This window comes from Ambystoma mexicanum, chromosome 6q (assembly GCF_040938575.1).
Source record: "Ambystoma mexicanum isolate Mex_15411 chromosome 6q, UKY_AmexF1_1, whole genome shotgun sequence".
Classification (NCBI taxonomy): Eukaryota; Metazoa; Chordata; class Amphibia; order Caudata; family Ambystomatidae; genus Ambystoma; species Ambystoma mexicanum.
Window position 1 is genome coordinate 394,144,751 of NC_090937.1, and position 23,023 is coordinate 394,167,773.

The 23,023-nt window shown below is 49.7% G+C and overlaps 1 protein-coding gene across 3 annotated transcripts in view; it reads left to right on the forward strand.

Annotated features, from left to right (window-relative positions):
- The window catches only part of MCUB (mitochondrial calcium uniporter dominant negative subunit beta), an 824,863-nt gene that overhangs the window by 739,637 nt on the left and 62,203 nt on the right, over positions 1-23,023 (forward strand). For all 3 annotated transcript variants that reach the window (XM_069630878.1, XM_069630877.1, XM_069630879.1), the window contains one exon: positions 8,292-8,408. In XM_069630878.1, the coding sequence (XP_069486979.1) occupies positions 8,292-8,408 (117 nt within the window). The remainder of the gene's footprint in view (positions 1-8,291; positions 8,409-23,023) is intronic.

Here is a 23,023-nt window from a genome sequence, read left to right on the forward strand (position 1 = left end):
CTCAAGAAGGGAGCCATCGAGCTTGTCCCGAAGAGGCTCCGGGGCTCCGGAGTATACTCAAGATTCTTCCTTGTCAGAAAGAAGACAGGCGGTTGGCGCCCCATCCAGGACCTGCGTCGGTTAAACAAATACATCAAGGCCCAGAAGTTCCGGATGGTCACCCTCCAGCACGTGCTGGGACAGCTGGAGGAAGGCGACTTCCTAATCGTCGCTGGACTTGGAGGATGCTTACTTCCACATCCCCATTCTGAAAGGACACCGAAAGTTTCTCAGATTCGTAGTCCAAGGACGGCACTACCAATTCAAGGCCCTGCCATTCGGATTGAAGTCGGCGCCCAGGGTATTTACCAAGTCCCTAGTACCAGTGGCGGCGCGGCTGCGCCTGCAGGGGATCCACGTTTACCCCTACCTGGACGATTGGCTCATCCGAGCAAGGACAAGGGAACTCGCCGTCGAGCACACAGCGAAGACCGTCCAACTGCTCATGGATCTGGGATTGTCCATCAACTTCCCCCATTCCCACCCTGTTCCGGCACAGGTTGCACTGTTTCTGGGAGCCAAGCTTGATACAGTGGCGCGATTGGCCTCTCCGTCGGAGGAAAGGACAAAGGCCATCCTGGGCAAGGTGCAGCGCCTGCTGGCCACGGACGTGGCCAGGGTGAGGTCCATCAAGTCCCTTCTCGGCATGATGTCCTCTTGCATCTACCTGGTGCGCCTATGCAGACTGCGGATGCGTCCTCTACACAAGTTCCTCGATGCCCGTTGGGTGCAAGCGGCGGGCAGTTTCAAAGACAAGATCCCGCTCAACGAGGCCTCCCAGCAAGCAATTCGGTGGTGGGGCACCCACGCGCATCTCGCGGCGGGCACGGACTTCCAGACCCCTGCACACCAGGAGACGGTGACGACGGATGCTTCCCTGGAGGGATGGGGAGCACACACCAGAGATCTTCACGTGAGAGGCCTTTGGCTCCCGGAGGAGAAGTCACTCCACATCAACATCCTGGAGCTCTGAGCAGTGTTCTGGGCTGTCGGGTCGTTTCTCCCATCCCTCAAGGGCAAGGTGGTGAGGATCTTCACCGACAACACCACCACGATGTTCTACATCCGGAAGCAGGGAGGAACCAGGTCCCCGGGCCTATCCAATGAGGCCCAGGATCTGTGGCATTGGGCCGTTGCCCAGGGGATGTTTCTGGTGCCCTTCCACCTAGCAGGGATAAAGAACACCATCGCCAACTCACTCAGCAGGGAGCTGCGCTCGTGCCACGAGTGGGAACTGCATCAGGACCAAGTGGACCAACGTGGACCGATCGACCTGTTCGCAAAGGCGGCAAACTCCAAGTGCCAGAGGTTCGCCAGCAGGTTTCCCCAACCGAGGAGCATGGGCGATGCTTTCTCGTTCCCCTGGGACGGCCTGTTCCTGTATGCTTTCCCCCCCGTTGCCGTTGCTACTGCGACTCGTCACCCAACTCAAGAGGTCCCAGTGCAGGATGATCCTCGTTGCACTGGCGTGGCCGAGACAGATCTGGTTCCCGGACCTTCTGGACTTTTCAGCGTCCCCCCCAGTCAAACTGCCGACGGACGCAGATCTCCTCGCCAGAGAAGGAGGCGCCATCCTCCACCACGACCTGGGGTCGCTGAACTTGCCAGCCTGGCTCCTGCAGCACTAGAGTTAGGAGGGTACGATATCCCGGCGGACTGCAAGGAGGTGCTTGCAAATACCAGGGCACCCTCGACTCTCAAGTGCTATGGACATAAGTGGAAGAGGTTCTCTGGTGCCGTGCACAGAAGATTAACATTCTGTGGATTACGGCTTCCCAGGTGCTGCCATACCTACTGTCGCTGGCCAAGGCGGGGCTAGCCCACGCCTCCATCAAGATACATCAAGTGGCGATCTCCCACTACACCACAACTCCAGGACGATCATCTCTGTGGTCCCATCGTCTGGTGAAGGAGTTTATGAAAGGATTGTTCCGATCATTCCCGCCGGTGAAGGCTCCAGCCCTGGCATGGGAGCTCAACGTGGTGCTGAGCAGGCTCATGGGGCCGCCATTCGATCCTCTCCATTCGGCACCGTTGAAGTTCCTCTCGTGGAAGACTGCGTTTCTTGTGGCCATCACCTCCGCACGACGAGTGGGCGAGTGGGAGAGATCCAGGCCCTCTCCTGTAAACCTCCATATCTGACTTTCCACGAGACGAGGGTGGTGCTGAGGGCACACCCCTCCTTCATGCCCAAGGTGCCGTCGGACTTCCATCTCAACGAGCCCTTGGTGTTACCTGTTTTCTTCCCGTCGCCTTCCTTGCTGGCCGAGAGGACTTTGCACTCGCTGGATGTAGCCAGAGCGCTGAAGTTCTACGCGGACCGCACAAAGAGTTTTCGGAAGACATCACAGCTATTTGTGAACTTTGGACCTGTGAACCAAGGGAAGGCCCTCTCGAAGGCTTCCATTTCCAGATGGCTCTCCGGCTGCATCATGCACTGTCACCGGTTGGCAAACCGACCGTTGCCTGGCCGTCCGAGAGCCTATTCCACCAGAGGGATCGCTGCCACCATGGCGTTCCTATCTAGTGTGCCCCTGCTAGACATCTGCAGGGCTGCTACGTGGAGGTCGACACACACCTTCACAAGATTCTACTGCATCGACAGGGATTACAGGGAGGAGTCCAGAGTCGGCCAGGCAGTGCTGCGCAACCTGTTCGCCTGAAGGTGGGCCTGGTGACGAGGTAATTAATTAAGAGATGCTTAATGTTGAGTGATGAAATGCTTAATGTTGAGCCTTGCCACCTCCTGTGGTTGTGCATATTCATGAGCATGTGAATCCATGCCAGACCCCATGCTGGAGAAGGAACAAGTTACTTACTTGTAACTGTTGTTCTCCAGCATGGGTCTGGCATGGATTCACATGCAAACCCTCCCTCCTACCCCTCTGCGGATCTTCACTGGGTCCTACTGCCACTTTACGTGCTACCAAATCTGAAGATGTCTGCCAGAGGAGGGGTTTAGCTAGAGGGCAGTCATTGGCTGGGGGCAGTATAACCCAGAGACCAGGGATTGGTTACTAGTAGAAAGGCAGTTCAGCAACGAAACTGAAACTGATTTTTTCTTTACCGAGGATTCCCAGCCTGGCGACAGGGAATATTCATGAGCATGTGAATCCACGCCAGACCCATGCTGGAGAACAACAGTTACAGGTAAGTAACTTGTTCCTTTTACTTTAGAAATGCACATCTTTATCTTGTTTCAATATTATCCCCTCTTTATCTTGGCAATCGCAATTGCAACATTTATTTTCTGGCTTTCCTTTAAAGTGAGTATATTGCCCATGTAATTGCCTTACATTAGTTCGATAGTCCAACATTTCTCAGTGGGCAGCGTTCGACTAACGAGCGTTTCCGGGGTTTTCTATCATAGGCGAACTCACCAGCGTTTCCCCATGCGTCCACTCAAACTGCTGCAGCTTCTTCTTATGTGCTTTCCTGAACGTCTGACAGCTTTGGTAGCATTCCACTGGTGCGCTGCTAGCAACCATGTACCGTATAAAGAGATTCTCTCACGGGACAGCTTGTCAGTTAATCGCTTCCTGCTGAATGACCTCTGCAGTTCAGGTTTTCTACATCAAAGACCCTTGCAAGACCGAACTCTGCATCAAAGATAGCGGTGGCTGCTCGTTATCATTGCTCTGCGCCTGTTGCTGCAACTACGGCCAACAACTCCTACTACTACTCCACCTTCTTGTTCTAATGGCCTGCACCCGAGTAGGCTTTATATATTCAAGAAAGCAATTCACTTGAACCAATTGACTCAAGAAAAGAACTCATATCCCTTCCCTTTTTTTTATCACTGGCTGTTTTTTTTAGTATGTTGTTTAAAAAGATTTTAAAGGTTTCTTTTTTTATGTCTGATAGACAGAAACTGTAGACCATAGACAATAAAAAAATGAAAAAAAATATTTAGATATCCCACTCAGGTGGAGGTCATTGGACTGCACATTACATTTTTGGGCCTCTGAGACCCTCTTCCTCGTCCCAGTACTTAGGGCATTGTGGGACTTGAAGTCCCTGATGTTCTAGTTACCTTTTACATTAAAGGCCTCTATTTTACAATAGGAAATCAGAACTGTAGGGTATCTAGGGAAGTTAGTTAGAGGGTTCTACCAATTGCCCTGACCCGAGTCCCCTCCTACGTGATCCTGCTGCAAAACACCAACGCCAGGGTCAGGATCAGGAAGCGTCTGCCTTTCCCTGGCCACATGGAAAGGGTCCCAGGCCAGGCCTATCCCCACTGCCACACTAAGGATGCAACAAGTTCAGAAATCCACTCTACCACGGACAACGCACATAACCATTCAACTTTCAGTAAAATATGATATTATTGGTTGGTAGTCACATGACACAAAGTTTGACAGTGTCTAATTTTCAGGCTCCCCTGGCAGCAATATCTGTCACAAGAAGAAACTTGAACATTCAGATGGGAGTGACACTTTAATTTTCAACATTTGGTCTGTTCAGGAATTGCAAGGAGCATATCGGTTCCCTGGCACCAGCCATTTTTCTAATCCTGAAGACCTTACTACACATGATTTAAGGGAAGGATATCATGGTGAGAATGGACATTGTACAGCAATGTCTTAAGTAAACAACGAGGCTGTACACAATCTCCTTACCTGTGCAGTTTAGATGTCCATTTGTTTAAGTAGGCCCTATAAAAAACATCTACTACTTACTCTTTTATGGCAGAGGAATTAAACATGCAAGCAGCCTCTCAGTGGATTATCTCATCAGAGTCATGACTGGGAATTAAACCCAGAAGTAATTAACTTGATATTTCAGAGAAGGATTTTTTGCAAAGATGGACCTGTTTGCGTCTCCTCTCAAACTAGTGCCCATTGTACGCATCAAGATGTGTTGGAGCCGTCAGGCTCTTGGTGAAAAAAGATTTCTGGACATGACGGCTAAGGCCTTTCTTCCCCTTCCATAAATTCGCAAGCTACTGACAACATTCTGGAGAAACAGTAGTTGCAGGTTCGGGCTGGGGCGTAAAATTGTCTTGGGCACCAATGAAAAAGTGGCCCATGGTTGCAAATGGCAATTCATTCCTTTTGTGACAGACTGTTTCAGTAGTAACCAAGGTGGTGGTTTTTGATGAAATGTGATGCAAATTGTGCATTTTAAAGAATATGAATTCAGTAACACTGGTCAAAACTACTAGTCGGATGGAGAAGTAACTAATCAAACTCGCCCACATGGGCCAAATAAGTGGCCAACTTTGACCAAAAAAAGTGACCCACACTAGTATTTGCGATTTTGGTACGGGCATTGCCCTAAAGGCCAGTCCGAGCTTGAGTAGCTTCTCTCTGAATCTGTTGAGTAGTTGCTCTCTTGCATTGTTTTGGTCTTATAACCTTGCTCCACGAGTCCATCTGCTAAGCCAGCAGTAGAGTTCAAGGATTTAACTCTTGCCTCAATCACTGAATTTAGCTTGACCCCTGAAGATTTATTGCTAGACTGTTTTGGATTGTCTGAAGCAAATTGAACCATCATTCAATCAGTCATGAAGTGTTCCAATAGATCCCAGTATCGTATGTGGTAATTGACACTGATTCTGTGATTGCTCTTTAGGGAGACCGCTTAATCCCACAACGTGTATTTCCTTTATGGCGGATTTGACAATGTCTGGGATTCTTCCATCCACTTGTTTCCACTTTTGATCCACTATTTTTTCTTTGTGTGCAGCGTTTTGTTTCTCGTCGGCAGAGAGCTGCAATCCTTGTACATTAAAAGAGTTTGCATTGGCACAGGTCAATGACGTGTGAGCTGCAGTTTTTCCAACGGGGATCTCACATCCCTCCTCCTGACAGGGCTCGAGTAGATTTGGGTGGCTGAAGTGAGGAAATAGAAAGGCAGGGGGAGGTGCCCCGACTCCCACTGAGTGCTGCAGTCCTTGCCAGATGATAGTTTTTGGGATCCCCATAAGATATACCACAAGAAAAATGCCGTACAAATTAGTGCACTTATGACTTGCTCAACAATGTTCACAAACATTAAATATATATTTGTTGGAACCCTTACAAGTGCACATAGCTTTGCAAAGTGCCAGCTTTCGCCCTCTTGTGGCCCATGACCTAGAATGCATTCTACAACTGTGCCCGCTACAAATAAACCAAGGTCTGTGATGCATGTGTTGGATACACAGGTAATTAAAACACAGTTAGATCATGGCAGGTCAGAGACTTTGGGCTGCATCGCTTCAGCAATGCTGAAAACATGTTTGGGGTTCTCATTAGACCAGACATAATGTACTTGGGTTTTGGATTAGGACAGCAATAGAAAAATAAACGTATGTATCCCACTAGGCTTATACTCATGAAATGTTTATGTAGTTTTCTTCAATAGACTGCTCATAACTGTTGCATTAATTCAGGCATCGCAAAGGTTGCGAGTGAATCTAGGTGTAGTTTGCGCCATGTGGAAAAAGTGTACTTCTGCCTAATTCACAGATTAGAGCAATTTACGCCTGTTTTATTGGTGGTCTAGCAGGTGACATTTGAACTGGCACGTATTAAATGAAACAAGATATATATTTCCCAATTTGAAAATATTTTGTTTTCCAACACTGCAAAATATGTTTCCCTGGCATAGTAACACTTTCTTCCCACGTCTTGCACATCATTTGAACCAAAACAATGTAAGCCACAACTTCATATTGCTTGTGCCGAGTACATCAAGTTGTTAATCTTATTGCCACTCAGGTGCACACCCCTTTCTGAATTGCAGGGTGCAAGTAACACATTTTATTTTTTATTTTTTTTTATTTGTATGAATCAAAATAAAAAGATTGATTTTTACAAAGAGCTTGTCACTGTCCATGTCTGTTAAATGTATTTTTTGTTGATTGTGTTTACATGAGAAGCAAAGTTGCTAGGGTTTTCAGCCTTCTACGGCCTCTTCAAACTGGTATTAGTGAGTGGAAGATATGATTAATCATGATCTCTATTCACTCGCAGCTGCTACCTCTAGGTTTCGCGAAGTTGACAGGGCAAACGTCGCATCCTGACTTTCTGCTGTCATTTCTGGAGAGGTCAAAGTGTCCAGTTTTGCCATGATTTGGTGAACTATTTGCGTGGTAGCCGTTAGCCAGGTCGGTCTATCTCCACTAGTCATTCTTGACCACCAACAAAGATCACACTCTAAAGAAGGGTCCAACACATTGCATTTTATCAAGTGTAAGTCACAATTACTCCTGGAAAAGGTTTTGCCTCAAAGGAGGTCATTTGCTTCCAAAGTGTACCTTGACTGCAAACAGGTCCACACTGTGCACTTCTAGCCATTTTCACTGCCAAGTGCAAAAAGCAGGTGTACAAAGCAGGCACAATCTTGTTTACACCTTCATTTTGCACTTTGCAGTGCAAATAGAGTAAATGTCGCCTGTCATTTACACATGGCAGGCAGCATTTACAATGGATTCCTAAGGAATCTACCTGCATTTTGCTAGTATAAAAAGTATGTAGATTCCATAGGAGTCAACAAAATGTGCGCCAGCATGAAAAGGTCTTGCTGGTTTTCATAATTAAGCATTTGTATGGCAGAGAGGATGGGGTAGCGGGAAAGGTAATTCCATCCCATGCCCTTTCTCTGCCATACAAAAGAATGAAAATGTGGGGTAGAGTAAAAATCATGCGATTTTACGCATGATTTTTACTGTACCCCACATTCATCATGACCCCTTATGTGATTAATATTCAAGCAAACCGTATCTCGTGGAATGTCCCTAATTCTTCTTGGGTCTCTAGATGGTATTGTTTGATAGAAAAGTCGTATCATGCAGACATAACACTGTGGTAAGGTTTGAAAATTTACGCAACGTAATTAGTTATTTTCGGTTTCCACAAGCCTGCTTAAAAAGAGCATAGCTAAACTGGGTTTTTTAGTGAGAGTTGCAACTGGGAATCATGAAGGCAGTAGGGAATGCCCTTTAATATCAGGATCATATTCCCTGGAGGACTTGAAGGTGTTTTCCTATTGGGTGAGTGTTTCATAGGCAAATCAGATTGTTCATCCAGGTAGGCTTAAAACCCCATGGTAGGAAAAGTTGAAAATACTGTTATTTGAGTCTAAAACTACCAGATTAAGCACACAGAAGAAATTATTGTTCCACAAGCTGGTGTCGAAATGCCAATATTCTGCTTGGGGCAAACCCAGAGCACTCCCAATTCACAGTTCCATCGTAAAGAATGTAATGTCATTTGAAAAAAAAGAATCCATGACCATCGTGTATGCTTTTGCTTTTTTATTAGGATTATGTCTACCCTGAAATTAAAGACAGACAGTTCCTAAACTACTTCTACAAGAAAGCTAGGAAACAGCGCTTTGATGTGGAGGAATACAACAAGCTGAAAGAGGATCTTGCTCGGGTAAGTTCTGTAGTTTTGTCTCATCCATGTAGCTCCCCACTGGAAGACATTTCATTTGCAGCCAACTTTATCTGCAGGAGGGTTTATTTTCATAACATACATGTGTATTTAGCCATAATTCATAATGCATTAATTTGTGTCCATTTCTAGATTTGAAGTGTGCCCTTAATTGCTACCCTGACGCATGCAGTGGAATAGCCAAGCATTACATTTGTGGGCTATATTGATATCAATAAAAATATGTTTGGCTATGATTAAGTTTGCGTTAAAAAAGTTTCCAAAAATTGTATTTAAAAAAGTTGCTAAAGGTAAGTTATGATTGCAGTGAAAAACGCTAGTTATTGTTTCTAAAGTAACTCTAACTCCCCCACCCACTGCCATTATAAAGAACATAACTCTGCCACCACAATGCATAATGATGTCACATGGCCACGTGCCACGTAGCCCTCAGCCAAATCAACTATTTTCTTTTATGTAAGGGCAATTCACCGATGATATTCGTCCACAGCTGATTTTGGGCAGAGCCCTTTCTGATCTGTGCCCACTCTCCCCGAAACAGCCTTTTTATCCTTGTTTTGGGGGATAATGTACCACACCGCTGGGCCCACTGACCTTGCCCAGAGTTGGGTGGAGACACACAGTAGGATGTCATACGCCTCATCTCAATGAAACAGATTGGCTGTCTTTGACTGGCAGATCTGGTCGCCCCTTTCTGATATTCACCAATCCGGGTCCTAGCGCAGTCATATATAGACTAACTCAGTAAAAAGTCCTGTGTCATCACTGATAGTTTGCTCAGACCCAGATATCACGAACAGGATTTTATATCGCTCAATATAATGTGCAATCTTCCTAAATTGCACAGATCTTTCAAAATCACTTGTCTATATTGAAAATTAACAAAGATCTCACCAAAGTTCTGGTCACCAGTCCTCAAATAACATATTCTAAGGCTCCCACATTTAAGGATAAACTGGCACCCAGTATGTTAAGAGAAGACGTTGCCCAATCCAGCACACCATGGCTCAAGCACTTTAAGAGTAGAAATGGTTTTCAACCATGTTACAAATGTAAAGTCTGTAGCTTAGCCATAAAGGGTACTAGTGTGCCATATGGAGAACACAATGTATGGTACATTGAACAACAGATTACTTGTCGGACTAACTTTGTAGTATACTGAATAGATTGCCAGCACAAAATGAGATATATTGGCTCTACCATAGTTCCTCTTAGATTTAGATTTCTGCAACATTAGAGGTCTATCAAAAATGTAGATGCCAATTACCCGTTGGCTGTGCATTTTCAAAGCTATGAGAGTGATGTCTCCCTGATGATGTTCGGTGCATTGGCACATGTGAAGGCACACACATGGAGAGGATATGGAGAGAAGTAATTGAGATGCCTAGAGGCGAGACTCATTATTAAGATGGAGACACGTAAGCCTAGGGGCCACAATAGAGACAAAGAGCTATATGTTTTTCTTAAATGAAAGTTAGGTCAAATCTCTCACAGAAGTGGTCTTAAATTTGTATGGACCAAGTGGATTTACATTTTATATACTGTCTATAGATTGATCTTTTAAGCTCACCAGTCATACTTGCTATGTGATGTGTGGTTTATTATCAATATGAGTTTGTAGGACTGTCTGGTTGATTGGTCTTCCTAATACTTTACAATGTGCAATGGATTATTATTATAGCCACTGTGAGCTATATATACTTCGCTTCGGATGTCATGATATTACTAATTAAGTGACTGACCATCACCATAATGACTGAAATTACATCTCCTTAAGAATGAGTTCCGACTAACTACTGGGGTTCGATAAAGAAACATTAGCTATTTAATCTGAGCTAGTGATCTATGTCACTGGACTGTCTCTGATGTCCTGCTTTATGAACAAGTATGTGCATTAAAGTTGTGATTCTACACCACTTGCACAACTATAGCACTATTGCACTTTAATAGAGCATTGACACATCTTTTACACTATTTGCATAACTGTATTTTGAGATTATGAGCATAAGATTGATTTTAATGTGAGTTTGACTCCGATAATTGCACTGTTCATAATACATTTATAGCATTATTGCCCTTTATTAGAGCGTCTTTGCACAAGCCTGAACAGCCTTGCGTAATTGTATGTGAATTACCCAGTAAATGTTGATCATAAAATGTAGCCAGAGCACCATGCTGTCATTATTTATTTTATAGTGCTAGCGCTTTAGCTCAGCAATAAGTAATTATGATAATTGATCATTTGCTGCCAGTCGTGATGTGGTATTGCAATGTCCATCTGTATTTAAAGGTCCTTTTTGATTATCATTACAATTTAAGTGAGTAAACTTGCAATGTTGGGCTAATTCCCATGGAAAATGTAGCCTTGAAAATAACGTTTATGGCAAGTTTCGGTTCCATTTTGAGATGTTTTTTAAAGTTTTATTTGTGGACAGGAGGAAAAGAAATGTCAGCCATTACAGCATAGATTATGTCATGCATGTGGATTACCGCATATTATCTATAGAGGTGGAAACAGGTTGCCACATCATTGGCACTGAAAATATGGGGGGCTGGGAAAGTGCATATAAGAGGTGGGAGAGTCAGAAATCGAGAAAAAACAATAGGGGATGAGGTGTTTGGGGGGAACCACCCCCCCCCCCAAAAATAAAAATAAAACAATTTCAAAGAACTTTTTTTGTTAAACATTTTTTGTAAAAAAAAAACGCATCGAAAAAGGACTGTCGATGAAATGGCATATAGGGGCCGATTCATGGAACAAACGTGCGCCGAAGATCCATGCGCAAGGGAGCGCAAGCGTGAGAAACGCAGCGCATGCGCACGCGTGCGATTCAAGGAAGACGCTGCGTGTGTTTCCCGCTGTCCGTGCGCCCAATCCAGCCATGGCGCACGCAGGCATACACGGCGTGCGCTACGCGCACAGCAAAAGCGCATATACCGCGGCACACACAACCAAAGTGGGCGGAACAGTGGGCGTAACACGCGGAATGGGGAACAACGCGTGAAAAAGAAGGCGTAACTGGGGAAGTACTGCAGGGAACTACACGGAACGCCCACACGCACGCGAACAACCCGTATTCATGGATCCGAATACGGGAAACCCACGCACGGCAAAAGACGCACACAGGCGTCAACGCGTCCGCCACACGAAGGCAGGCGGAAGCGTCCCCGCGCACAGTACAAAAGTGCGCGCAAACAACAAACCCGTATATACAGCTACGATGAATGCCCCATTTGTCGCAGCACTGATCGTGGGACACCACAGGAGGAGGAGAATAGCCAGGGCACGCATTTTCGCACCACGGACAAGCCTTTTTGGGATGCCTGACGACCAGGTCTATGGCAGGTATAGGTTTCCACCCCACATCATCCTAGACCTGGTCAGGGAGTGGGAAGATGACCTTACATCCCACACCCTTTGCTCCCAAGCATTGAGCCCCTTGGAGAAGGTGCTCAATGTCCTGCATTTTTTGGCCACTGGGTCATTTCAGCGGACTACTGTCATAGTGGGGGGGGTCTCACAGGCCACGCAGTCACGCTGCCTACACCAGGTACTGGCAATCATGACAGCGCGCCCCTCAGTCCGCAGGCACATATACATGCCCAGAACACCCGCAGAAAGGCAGGCCGTTGTCCTTGATTTTTTCAGGGTGGCACACTTCCCCAAAGTGCTCGGTGCCATAGATTGCATCCATGTGGCCCTACGTCCACCTAGGGCCACTGAGCACATCTACCAAAACCGCAAGCACTGGCATTCCATCAATGTACAGGTGGTATGTGATGCAAAGGGAATCATCACCTCTGTCTATGCAAACTACCCTGGCTCCACCCATGACAGTTTCATATACAGAATGTCCGCCCTGAGCCGGGCTCTGGAAGCTGGGCAGCATGGCGACACATGGCTCCTAGGTGAGTACAAATGCCCTTGCACATGCATGCAAGTCACACACAGACAAATACCCAAACCCTAATAATCTCAACTATTATCACCTCCCCAGGGGACAGTGCCTACCCTCTGAGCAACCACATGATGACGCCAATCCGGAACCCCACCACACCACCCCAGGTAAGATACAACGCCGCCCATATTGCAACCAGGGCCATAGTGGAGCGCACATTCGGAGTGCTCAAGTCACGTTTCCGCTCCCTTGACCGCTCTGGCGGGAAACTACTATATGCACCACCAGTAGTGTGCAGGATCATTGTGGCAGCATGTGTCCTGCACAATGTTGCAACACGGCAGGGCGTCCCGGTGGACATGGTGGTGCCCCCACATCCCCAACCACAGGCACAGGCGCTGCCCATGGGAGGGCACGTGGCGAGGAAGCCTGGACCCAGCTTGTGGCCACATTTTTCACCTAAACTCCCACCCCTGCGGAGTGCACACAGGCCTGGCACATACCAGGTGACAATCGATGATGACAAAGAGACAGTCAACTGTCACAACCCGACCACCCTGAGATAGTTGCCATGGAAGTGCCACATCGTCTGCATCCCTATCTACTTAAACACAAGCTATCCGGTGTGACCAAAAGGCACACATATGACAAATGACATGATATGGCCTATACACAAGTATTTCAAGGTGCGATGAGGCAGGGAGGGGGGAACAAGGGAAGACAGACAACGGTACTACTAGGCCAGTTGTCATTTAGATTGTGCAGGGGTAGGGGGAAGGGAAAAGTGCAAGGGGAAGGGAAGGGGAAGGGGGGGTGCAGTACAGGGGAAGTACACCACAAAACAAATACATAGGTCAGCTGGTGGCAACGGCAAAGGTAAGTGCAGACAAGTGCTGGGAAGGGGGGTCTGTAGGGATAGAGAGACAGTACTGCAGTGCAGGGGTTGCCAGGGAGGCAGTGCAAGTGGAGAGTGGCTGGGCCAGGGACCGAGGTCGGTGAGAGTGGCCCAGTTGCAGATCCAGTGCAGTTCCAGTGAAGAATTCCACAAGGGAGAGACAGAGAGAAAGCAGAAGCAAAGAGGAAGGTCTTGAGGTGCTTCCCGAACCGGAGATGGTTCCCCTCAAGTTCAAGTGAGGCAGGAAGGCTGTTCCAGAGGGAGGGCCCTGCCGCGGAGAGAGATCTACCCCAAGCTAGTTGCTCTGAGAAGCGGATGACCCTGACATGCAAGGTATGCATCACACATACCTGCAAAACAGGCCATGGCCATCACTGTTATGTCACTCAAACCCTCCCAAACCACAACATGACATGGCAAGCAATACCCATACACCAACACAGTAACAATAAGGTACACATTGCCATGTCCAAAATGTACAGTGGCATCAGACAATACTGCCTGACCTGGAATCAGATGAAATGACAGACCAACAACCTCCCACTCAAAATAAGTCATTTCCAAATGCATTACAAGAGTTGTAGACGTAACATAAAAATGAATGCCTGTCTACATGCACATTGTGCATTGCAAAATCAACACTGCAGCTTCTGTGTGCTGTGTCCTACTCCTGCAACACACTGCTCAGCACACAGCACAGTGAACAGCCATTGTGTGTGATGCACACCCTGAGCATCACATCTAAGCGACAGACCACATCAAAAAGCAAATTAGGCATGTACAGGATCCATAATTGGTCACAGAACATGTGCTGCAGGGACACAGTGGCCACCAGAAGGCAAACAGTGTACACGTGGATATGCAAGGGTGGGAGTACATGTAGTGCATCAGAGTGCAAGTGTGTGGGTCTGCAAGGACATGCATTCAACATATGCATGTGCACTCAAGTGACCATCAGTGTTCTCTACACATCACATGTGAACATTCACCATGTGTACACCCCAGCATGTCAAACCACAACTATCCCCTCGCACCTGAAAGGTAAACACAACACATGAACAGGCATTGATCAGCAGAACACAACATGTACATAGGATACCACCATTACAATGTCAGAGTTCCCATCACACTGCAGGGCAAGGCAACTATCAACAACAGCCCCCCCCCCCTCCCTCACAAATCACCATGACCCACTGAACAACTGCACCTGGGTCATGGAGCCTTCAACCCTCAATTCCACCTGGCCACAGGATCACCTTTACCCTTCGTCACCATCTCCCACCTTGTGTGTAAAAAGGTGCCTGCACCCTCAGAATCCACACTCATTTCCAAAATCACAAAATCCAAGGCATAAACACGAACCAGAACACCCTCCAGTAGATGACTTGACATAGCAGTACCTCACAAAGGCCAAGTACTACCACAATGATGCAACAACCAAGGTAGCACAGTAAAACAATGTCACAACAGGATGTGAACCATGTGTGGTACATAACATAGGATGATGCACCATGAACGGATGTGTACTGTCACAGGTCCCGTGTACAGGCGCGGGAGTGTCACGAAACAACCACCCCCACCGTGTCCCGGGTGCCTGCAAGGTCAAACTCACACAGGCCCCTGAGACCCTGGTGGGGAAGGAGGTTCAGGGATATGCAGTCGGGACAGGTGTTGGCACACTGGATAACTGGAATGAGTGGCAGGAGAGGAGAGGAGGAATGACACATGAAAGTAGGGAATGCACGAAAATGTACTACCTGCATGAACACATACACAATTCAAACAAACTTGGACATCATTGTCATGGCCTTCTGTAGGCCAGGCTTAGGAGTGGTACGAACCAACCACCCCCTCTAGGGTTTTGGCGCCTGCAAGTTCGGGGCTTACACAGGCATCCGCAACCCCAGCGGGGAAAGAGGGTTAGGGAACGTTGCTTGGATAGGTACGGGAAGCAGGAACACTGGGTGGAGGGTACAGGGTTCAAAATTGCATAGGATTCCGGGTGATTAGGGGGAAAAAACATACCAAATTGAATCACACATACATCCATGCATTAGTGCACCCCCCAGCAAGCCTATGCAGAGCAGTTTGAAAGAAAAACAACAAGACACTTAGCTCTGGTTTTGAGTGCTGGCCTCCTGCCTGCGCACTCTCAGGTCCGGTTACAGGAGCACTGCAATGCTGCAAAGAGAGCCACAGTCAACAACCTGTACGTGCCAATTACACAATAACACACCACCAAACATGCCCCATAGCAACAAACTACTCTACAAACAGACAATCTGGTGCAGATGCTTCGTACCCATATATAACATTACCCCTGTGACGGGTTATACACAGTCAATGCAGTAAGTCAGCCGCCGGTGGGTGCTTGGCAAATGGAACACCAATGTGTCACAATTCACACAACATGCAATGTTCCCTGGGTAAGCAGACAGACCCATATAGCAAGCCATGACTTCAGAGCAAGTTGCGTACCACCATGACCGGAACAAAGTTGGCAGTGCATTTATCATAAAGTACATGGAAATGAAATGCACTGCACCCGAGTATGTCCCTTGCTGTATGTCCCTGTGAGCTGCCCCTTTCCATGTCTCGGAAGGCTACATGGTTGATACAAGTGCCTCAATGGACCTTGGTGCACCCCCCAGCAAGCCTATGCAGAGCAGTTTGAAAGAAAAACAACAAGACACTTAGCTCTGGTTTTGAGTGCTGGCCTCCTGCCTGCGCACTCTCAGGTCCGGTTACAGGAGCACTGCAATGCTGCAAAGAGAGCCACAGTCAACAACCTGTACGTGCCAATTACACAATAACACACCACCAAACATGCCCCATAGCAACAAACTACTCTACAAACAGACAATCTGGTGCAGATGCTTCGTACCCATATATAACATTACCCCTGTGACGGGTTATACACAGTCAATGCAGTAAGTCAGCCGCCGGTGGGTGCTTGGCAAATGGAACACCAATGTGTCACAATTCACACAACATGCAATGTTCCCTGGGTAAGCAGACAGACCCATATAGCAAGCCATGACTTCAGAGCAAGTTGCGTACCACCATGACCGGAACAAAGTTGGCAGTGCATTTATCATAAAGTACATGGAAATGAAATGCACTGCACCCGAGTATGTCCCTTGCTGTATGTCCCTGTGAGCTGCCCCTTTCCATGTCTCGGAAGGCTACATGGTTGATACAAGTGCCTCAATGGACCTTGGTGCACCGGAGGGTATGTGCCACTGCCCCTGCAGGTGTCCCAGACAACCTTACAATCAACAGCCATCAGTCCACCAACACATCTGAGCTGCATTGTGTGCTTCAACACCAATATTCGTCCAAGCTCACCCTCAGTGCTGTGACTAAGCCTGCATGTGCAACTCGCCTGGTGCAAGCTTTGCTGTGTTGTGGCCCCCTGTGCTGCTCACCTTGCCTGGAGTTCCTTGGAACACGTCAGCAGTTCTAGGATGTAGGTCTGCAATCCCTGTGCCTCTGATTGTGCACACATGTGCATGTGGGCACCAACAAACGTGTCCAGAATTCCGTCGTCCAATGGGCCATGTCTGCTGGCAAAGGTGCTCTGGAGGCTCATCCCCCTGCAGAAAGGGCATGAAACACATGATTAATGCTTCAAAGTCATCTGTTTGTGTCTCTTCAGGCATCTCATTACTTGACCATGTCAGAGAGTCACATCATAAATCACACCATCAGTCCGTCTTTCACATCCAAAGTGTGGAACACTATCTACAGCATGAATTGCAACACATACTACACAATACATAGCAATTAATGTACACATTAATCATGAAACACCCCATCTAGCAAAAGCTGAAGAGTGGACAATAACACCAAAATCATCCCCACTAGGGGTGTAAACACAAGTCACACAGCACCAGACATGCCACAGATATGACAGTCCAAAGCCCTTGTGTAAAAGTTTGTGACACCGAACCATCCTTGCGAGCCCATGGATAAGGGAGGCAGGGGTGGCATATGTGAGTCAAGGACCCCAAGCAGCAAACACATACACAAGACAAGCCTGAAGGGCCCAGCTGGAACAGACAGTGGATGCCTTCAAAAGCCACAAAGCACTGCACCGTCACATGAAAGCACAATAGACAAGCAATTTTAAACTATATGAACTATTAACTAATTACACTAACTATGGAAAACCTACATTACCTAATTAAACTAACTATCAAACAGAAACTTAACTAAACTAAAAGAAAAATCAAAAATGGCCACATACGACCCGGGGGGGAGGGGAAGCACCCAGGAGGGGGAGGTACAGGGTGCTGCTCAACATCCACATGCGATGATGCTGAGCCAAAAAAAAAACCTCCATGGGCTCAACGCCTGCACAGCCCGACCTATGTGGGAGATAGATGGTCGTCCGAGTCTGGCTCATCCTGTAAAGGAGGACGTGGCACAGTAGCCTGGCCACGCCTAGCCGCAGCTTGCCCCTCGTCGGCAGCAAGTCTGCCGGACGGGTGAGCCTGGTTCTGTGTGGCGATGTGACGTAGGTCTGCATGCAGAACCTCACGTGATACACGTGCTTCCTCTTGCAAGGTAGCACGTGTAACACGGAGTTCCTCCTGCAAGGCCTGGCTGGACAACCGCTGCACCTCCCGGCAAGCCTGTAGCTCAGCCGAGATGGTACGCTCAAGCTGTGCAAACCTCTCCTCTGCCTCCTGCCTCTGGGACATCATAAGGACACCCAGAGTGGATCTGAGGGAAGCATACTCCTCCCTCAGGGCATCCTTGTGCGCCTCTGCGTGAGCAGCAATTGCTTGACGCAGAGACGACATTTCAGCCTGGCATGCCCTGTCTGAGGCCGCCATGCCCAGCCTGAGCGAGCGGGCCGTGGACCGTGCCGCCTGCTGATGGAGAAGCACCTGCCTAGCAGGGGGAGCACAGATCGGGCCACACGCTCCATGCTCTCAGCGATGTTCTCCATTGCTGCCCCTGCCGTTCTGAATTGGCAGTCATGTCTTGCTCCCACTCAGTATACTGCGGTTGCGCGCGGCGACGCGTTGCCGGGCTTGACCCTTGCAGGGCCCAAGGACCGGGGGTCCTCGCGGTGTTGGCACCGCCCGCGGCTGCACGACTACATGCCCCCGTCGACGTGATGTCCCAGGCACATCAGTGACTGGTGTGGAGGGTGACCCTGCGTCCCGATCCACCACGGGCGGAGGAACCAAGACTGTCTGATCCCTCAGTGCAGGTGTCGCAGACAGAGGAGTGTCCACATCAGAATCACTCACCCCTGACACATGGACTTGATGCTCATCCAACCCCAGTACCAAAGCAGGGATGCCTAGCATGGTATCAAAAGGCTGACCATACACCTGTGTATTGACAGGCAGTGTTGACTGGCATCAACAGCTTAATGTGATTCAAGTGACAACACTGCAAATGATGCTGGGACAGTAAGCAGGACACATGATGAAAACTCTGGATTCCGCCCATTTGTGAAGAAGACACAACAACAGTTGGACAGAGTCATTCGCCATTGAACAGGCTGAGGCCTGTGAGCCACACAGATTGTCAGACCCTAAACATGTGTGCAACGCAGGACTGAGCCACAGTTGACATGGGAAGGCTGATGAGATGGCAGGCAATGTATGTAACCAAGGACTTGTATTACAGTGATCATCCAGTCAAGGACACATAGGGGCATGCGTGCAATGCACATGGAGCATGAATGGGCACTCGTGTCCCTGAGGGACATCTGACCTATGCACAGTACAAGTGAGATACCCTGCATCAAGTACTAAGGCTGTACCACACGGCATATGTTTGGCAGATTCGACGCTGGAAGTTAGCATCTACACAGGACGCATGAACAAGAAAGTACACATTGGCAAGATTGAAGAACACCAGTGCAAAGGTGGAACTGGGTGCAGAGTGGCGGAGGAGGGGCAAGGGAGCATACCTACATGGAGTCCCTGCATGCAGGCAGAGGAGACATGCATGACGGAAGCATTGCATTACTTACACATCAGAACCATGTACACATCACATGTAGCAGCAATCATGCACAACACATCACACAAGTGAAGTGACACACACGTCCTCAACAAACACGCATCAACACTCACTGGACTGGGCATCAAAGTCCAGCATCTCTCCCACTCCTTCGACCAATTCAGGTGGTATGAACTCCGCAACGAGTGCCTCATGCGGAGTGAGCTCTTCCTCCTCTGGTGCAGGCCCACCGCCAGTCACCAGAGTCAAGTTGTAATTAGAGGCACGCATAGCCTTAGTGCTGCGTTTGATGTCATTCCAACGCTTTTTGCACTCTTGCGCCGTGCGCACCTCATGGCCGAATGAACTGACATGTTCCGCAACATGCTTCCAGTGGGTGTCACGTTGGGCAGCCGTAGTCTGACTATTGGCACCCACTAGCATGTCACGGCTGTGGCCCCGCACATAGTCCACGAGGAAGTCCAGTTCCTGCTTACAGTAAGGCTTCTTCCTCGACCTGCAGGAGGTTGTGGCTGTGTGTGGGGTCCCAGCCTGTGCTGCAGGTGCAACCTTCCTCCTCTTGGACTGTGGCGCAGACCCTGGCTGGCTAATGCCACCCTGACCAGTATGGCCAGTGGGTTCGGTGGATTGAGCCAAGGGAGTGGCAGGTGGAGGGATGACCAAAGGCCTGACTTGTGTCAGTGGCAGCTGGGTGCCCACTAGTGGACCCTGCGCAGCAACATCAGCTGTGGCAGGGTCATTGACCGCAACGGTCCTGGTTGGCAGACTCACAACCGGGGTGCTGTTGGGTGCATCTGCCCCTGCACTTGCCAACACCCGGCTGTTCGGGGCAGCAGATGACATGACTGCCCCAGGGACACGTGTCTTGGTCTGAGCAGCCCGGCCTGCCCCTATGGTTTCCCCCCTGGCCTGTTGGAGATCTACCAAGGGCTCTTCAAGTGCCAACGCAACCTGCGCTGGCAGACCCCGAGCCTGGGTGGCGGTGTCCACAGCTGCACCTGCAGCTACCACTACCCTTTGGCCCGTGGCAGTCGATGGAACGGACTGCCGGGTCACACGGGCGCCAGTGCCAGGTGCAGAAGCTGCATCCCCCGGAAACACAGGGGGTGGTGGCATGACTGCACCGACACATGGCACAACATTGTGCTCAAGTGGCGCACCCCTGCCTCTTCCCCCTCTGTGGCCGCCCTGGACACCCTGGAGTCCCCCTACTCCCTGGTCACCACGGCCACGTCCCCGACCACGCCCGCCACGAGGAGTACGCCCAGCTGAGGCGCCCCTCACCTTTGGTGGCCTCCCAACCATGGCACAGATGTAGTAGTGCCGGCACAAATGGAGTGGTGCCAATGGGAGGTGTACACCACAATTGACCTGGGCAATTGGGGTGAAGGGGGTGGGAAGCAAGTTGTTAACAGCCCCCCTGCGCCTGCAAGGCTGTATGTGACCCCGGTGATGTAGTGACGGGTCACGCAACGGTCAGGCACCCCAAAACTGCAGTAAAACCGTGCACGCAACCCTGCAGCCTACGTGCGTGGATTCAACCTCCCGCAGTACGCGGTGGCACCCAGTAACACGAATAACGCGTACGCATGGGACACGCAGGCTACTATGACATCGAAAATGGGTGCGATACACAGGGGCACCCGCAGTGGGAAAAAGAGCGTGTGCGACTCACCGTCTGACTAGCGCGATGCAGAAAAACACGCGTAGCCAATACCCCCGCCAAAAGAAGAGATACGTCCTTGATAGCTGTGAAGTTGTGATGGCGCGCGAAACAACAGGAAGCAGCAACACACGTCGGTCTCCACGAAAGGCACGTATAGCGAACTGCTGGGCCCGCTCACCTTTAACCCGTGCTGAGGGAAACGCACGCGCGCGTCACGTCACTTACGCACATGGGCCCTTTTCTCGAATTACACACTGGCATGCCGAATTTTCACGTGCCAAATCACTCCGTATCAAGCTGGCCACGCGTAAGCACACGGAAGACCACGCTCCTGCCCAGAAGGCCGAACTACTGCCCCCCAGATCCCCGAGCACGCCCCCACCTGCCATCTGCTGCTGCCTGCTGCCCACATGCCCTGCCATTTGCTGCCTGCACATCAGCCAGGGGTGCTGTTGCTGTGACCACCCCTGCTGGAACCGAAGACTCCCGACTGGGATTCCATCGCTCCACAGCCCAGCCCCAGGACCCAGTTGCCCACCCACTCCTGCCTCTGGGGTTGTCATGTCGGGCACTGCAACATCTGGCACCACTGACAACCCCCGGCCGGAGAGGCAGAGGGGCACCAGCTTCAGTGCCAGGGAAGTTGGTGTCCTGGTGGAGCAAGTCCTGGGGCAATATGATGCACTCTTCGGAAGTTCCCGCGCCGACAAGGAAGGACGGACTCGGATCTGGACTGACATCGTGACTGCCATCAACGCGGAGGGGGTGGCAGTCCGCGACTTCCAACATGTCAAGAAGCGCTGGGAGGACTTCAGGTCCAGGACCCTGAACAAGGCCCGGCGCCTCTTCAAGGCAGCGAATGCCAAGGGGCGCCGGGGCCACTTGTCGGAAGATCAGATGAGGGTCCTGGAACGCATATCCCCAGCGCTCCACGTCCAGGTCCTTGAGAGGCAGACCCGTCTGGAGTCGAGCGGTAAGTGTACATGCATCCTGATTGTGAGCTGTGCGTGTGGTGATGTTTCAGTAGTGTGCAGGTTGCACATCTGTTTGTATGGGGTCGAGTATGGATGGGGGTGTACAGGGCCGTGAGGCTAACACATGCAAGGGCTGTAATGTGTGAGACATGGATGGTGCTTGTGTGTGTAGGCTTGCATGCCAAATGCAGTTGTGTGGGCACACATGTTTGGATGAATGTGTATGTAAGTAGACATGTTTGTGATGTCACGCATGTATGTTGTTTTCAGCTGCATGTATCAGCACTGTGTACATGTGCATTTGTGTTTATTTGACAAGGGTGCAACAGTGATGCCACATGGATGCATGTGACAGCGGGATGTGGAAGCCTGATTGGCAGATGTGACATGGATGCCCATCTGAACACTGCGACACTTGGCAGAGGTGTACACATGCATGCAAGTGTGGTGGTGTGTGTACATGTGTGGTGCACTTCCTGTGTTGCATGTGATGTCTGGCTCAGCTTTGCCTGCTCATTCTGTTGTATGTGTATGGATGGTGCTGGCAGTTGCGATATGGCTGTGGTATGGCTCATGTGTGCGAGTTGAAATGACATGTGTGTTGGGGATTGTGATGGCATGTCTGAGGTTTGCCAATGCCACTCATGTACAACTGTCATGTGTGTATGTGTCCATTGTACAGTGCCCTGATGCCTGTGTTTTATTTCTCCCTGTCTGCAGCGTCAACTGATGAAGAGGGCGGAGAAGGTGCTGTGGAGCACAGCGGCGGGGATCCCACCGCCAGCCGGAGACGCAAGGCCCGGCTCCCCTCCCATGTTGTCATCTCGTCGGGGAGTGAGGAGTCCGGTGCCGCGTCCCAGGCCACAGCTGCCGGGGGGAGGTCCAAGAGGCGAAGGTTGGAGCTGGACTCCTTGGCAGCAGAAGGGGCAGCTGTGACCCCACAGGGCCCAACGGGGGAAGATGGCACGGAGTCATCCAGGTTGGTGGGGGGGTTTGGTGGAGGGGGAGGCCGTGCAAGCAACAGAGACGGGGTCTGGAGGTTGGGATCCCACTGGTGCTAGTGGTGCAGTGCAGGACCAGGGACAGGAGGCAGCACAGGCCGCCGCGGAGGTGCCTGTGTGCAATCCTGTCCCTGATCCTGTCCCTGCATCATCTTGCACCAGCAGGGATGCCTA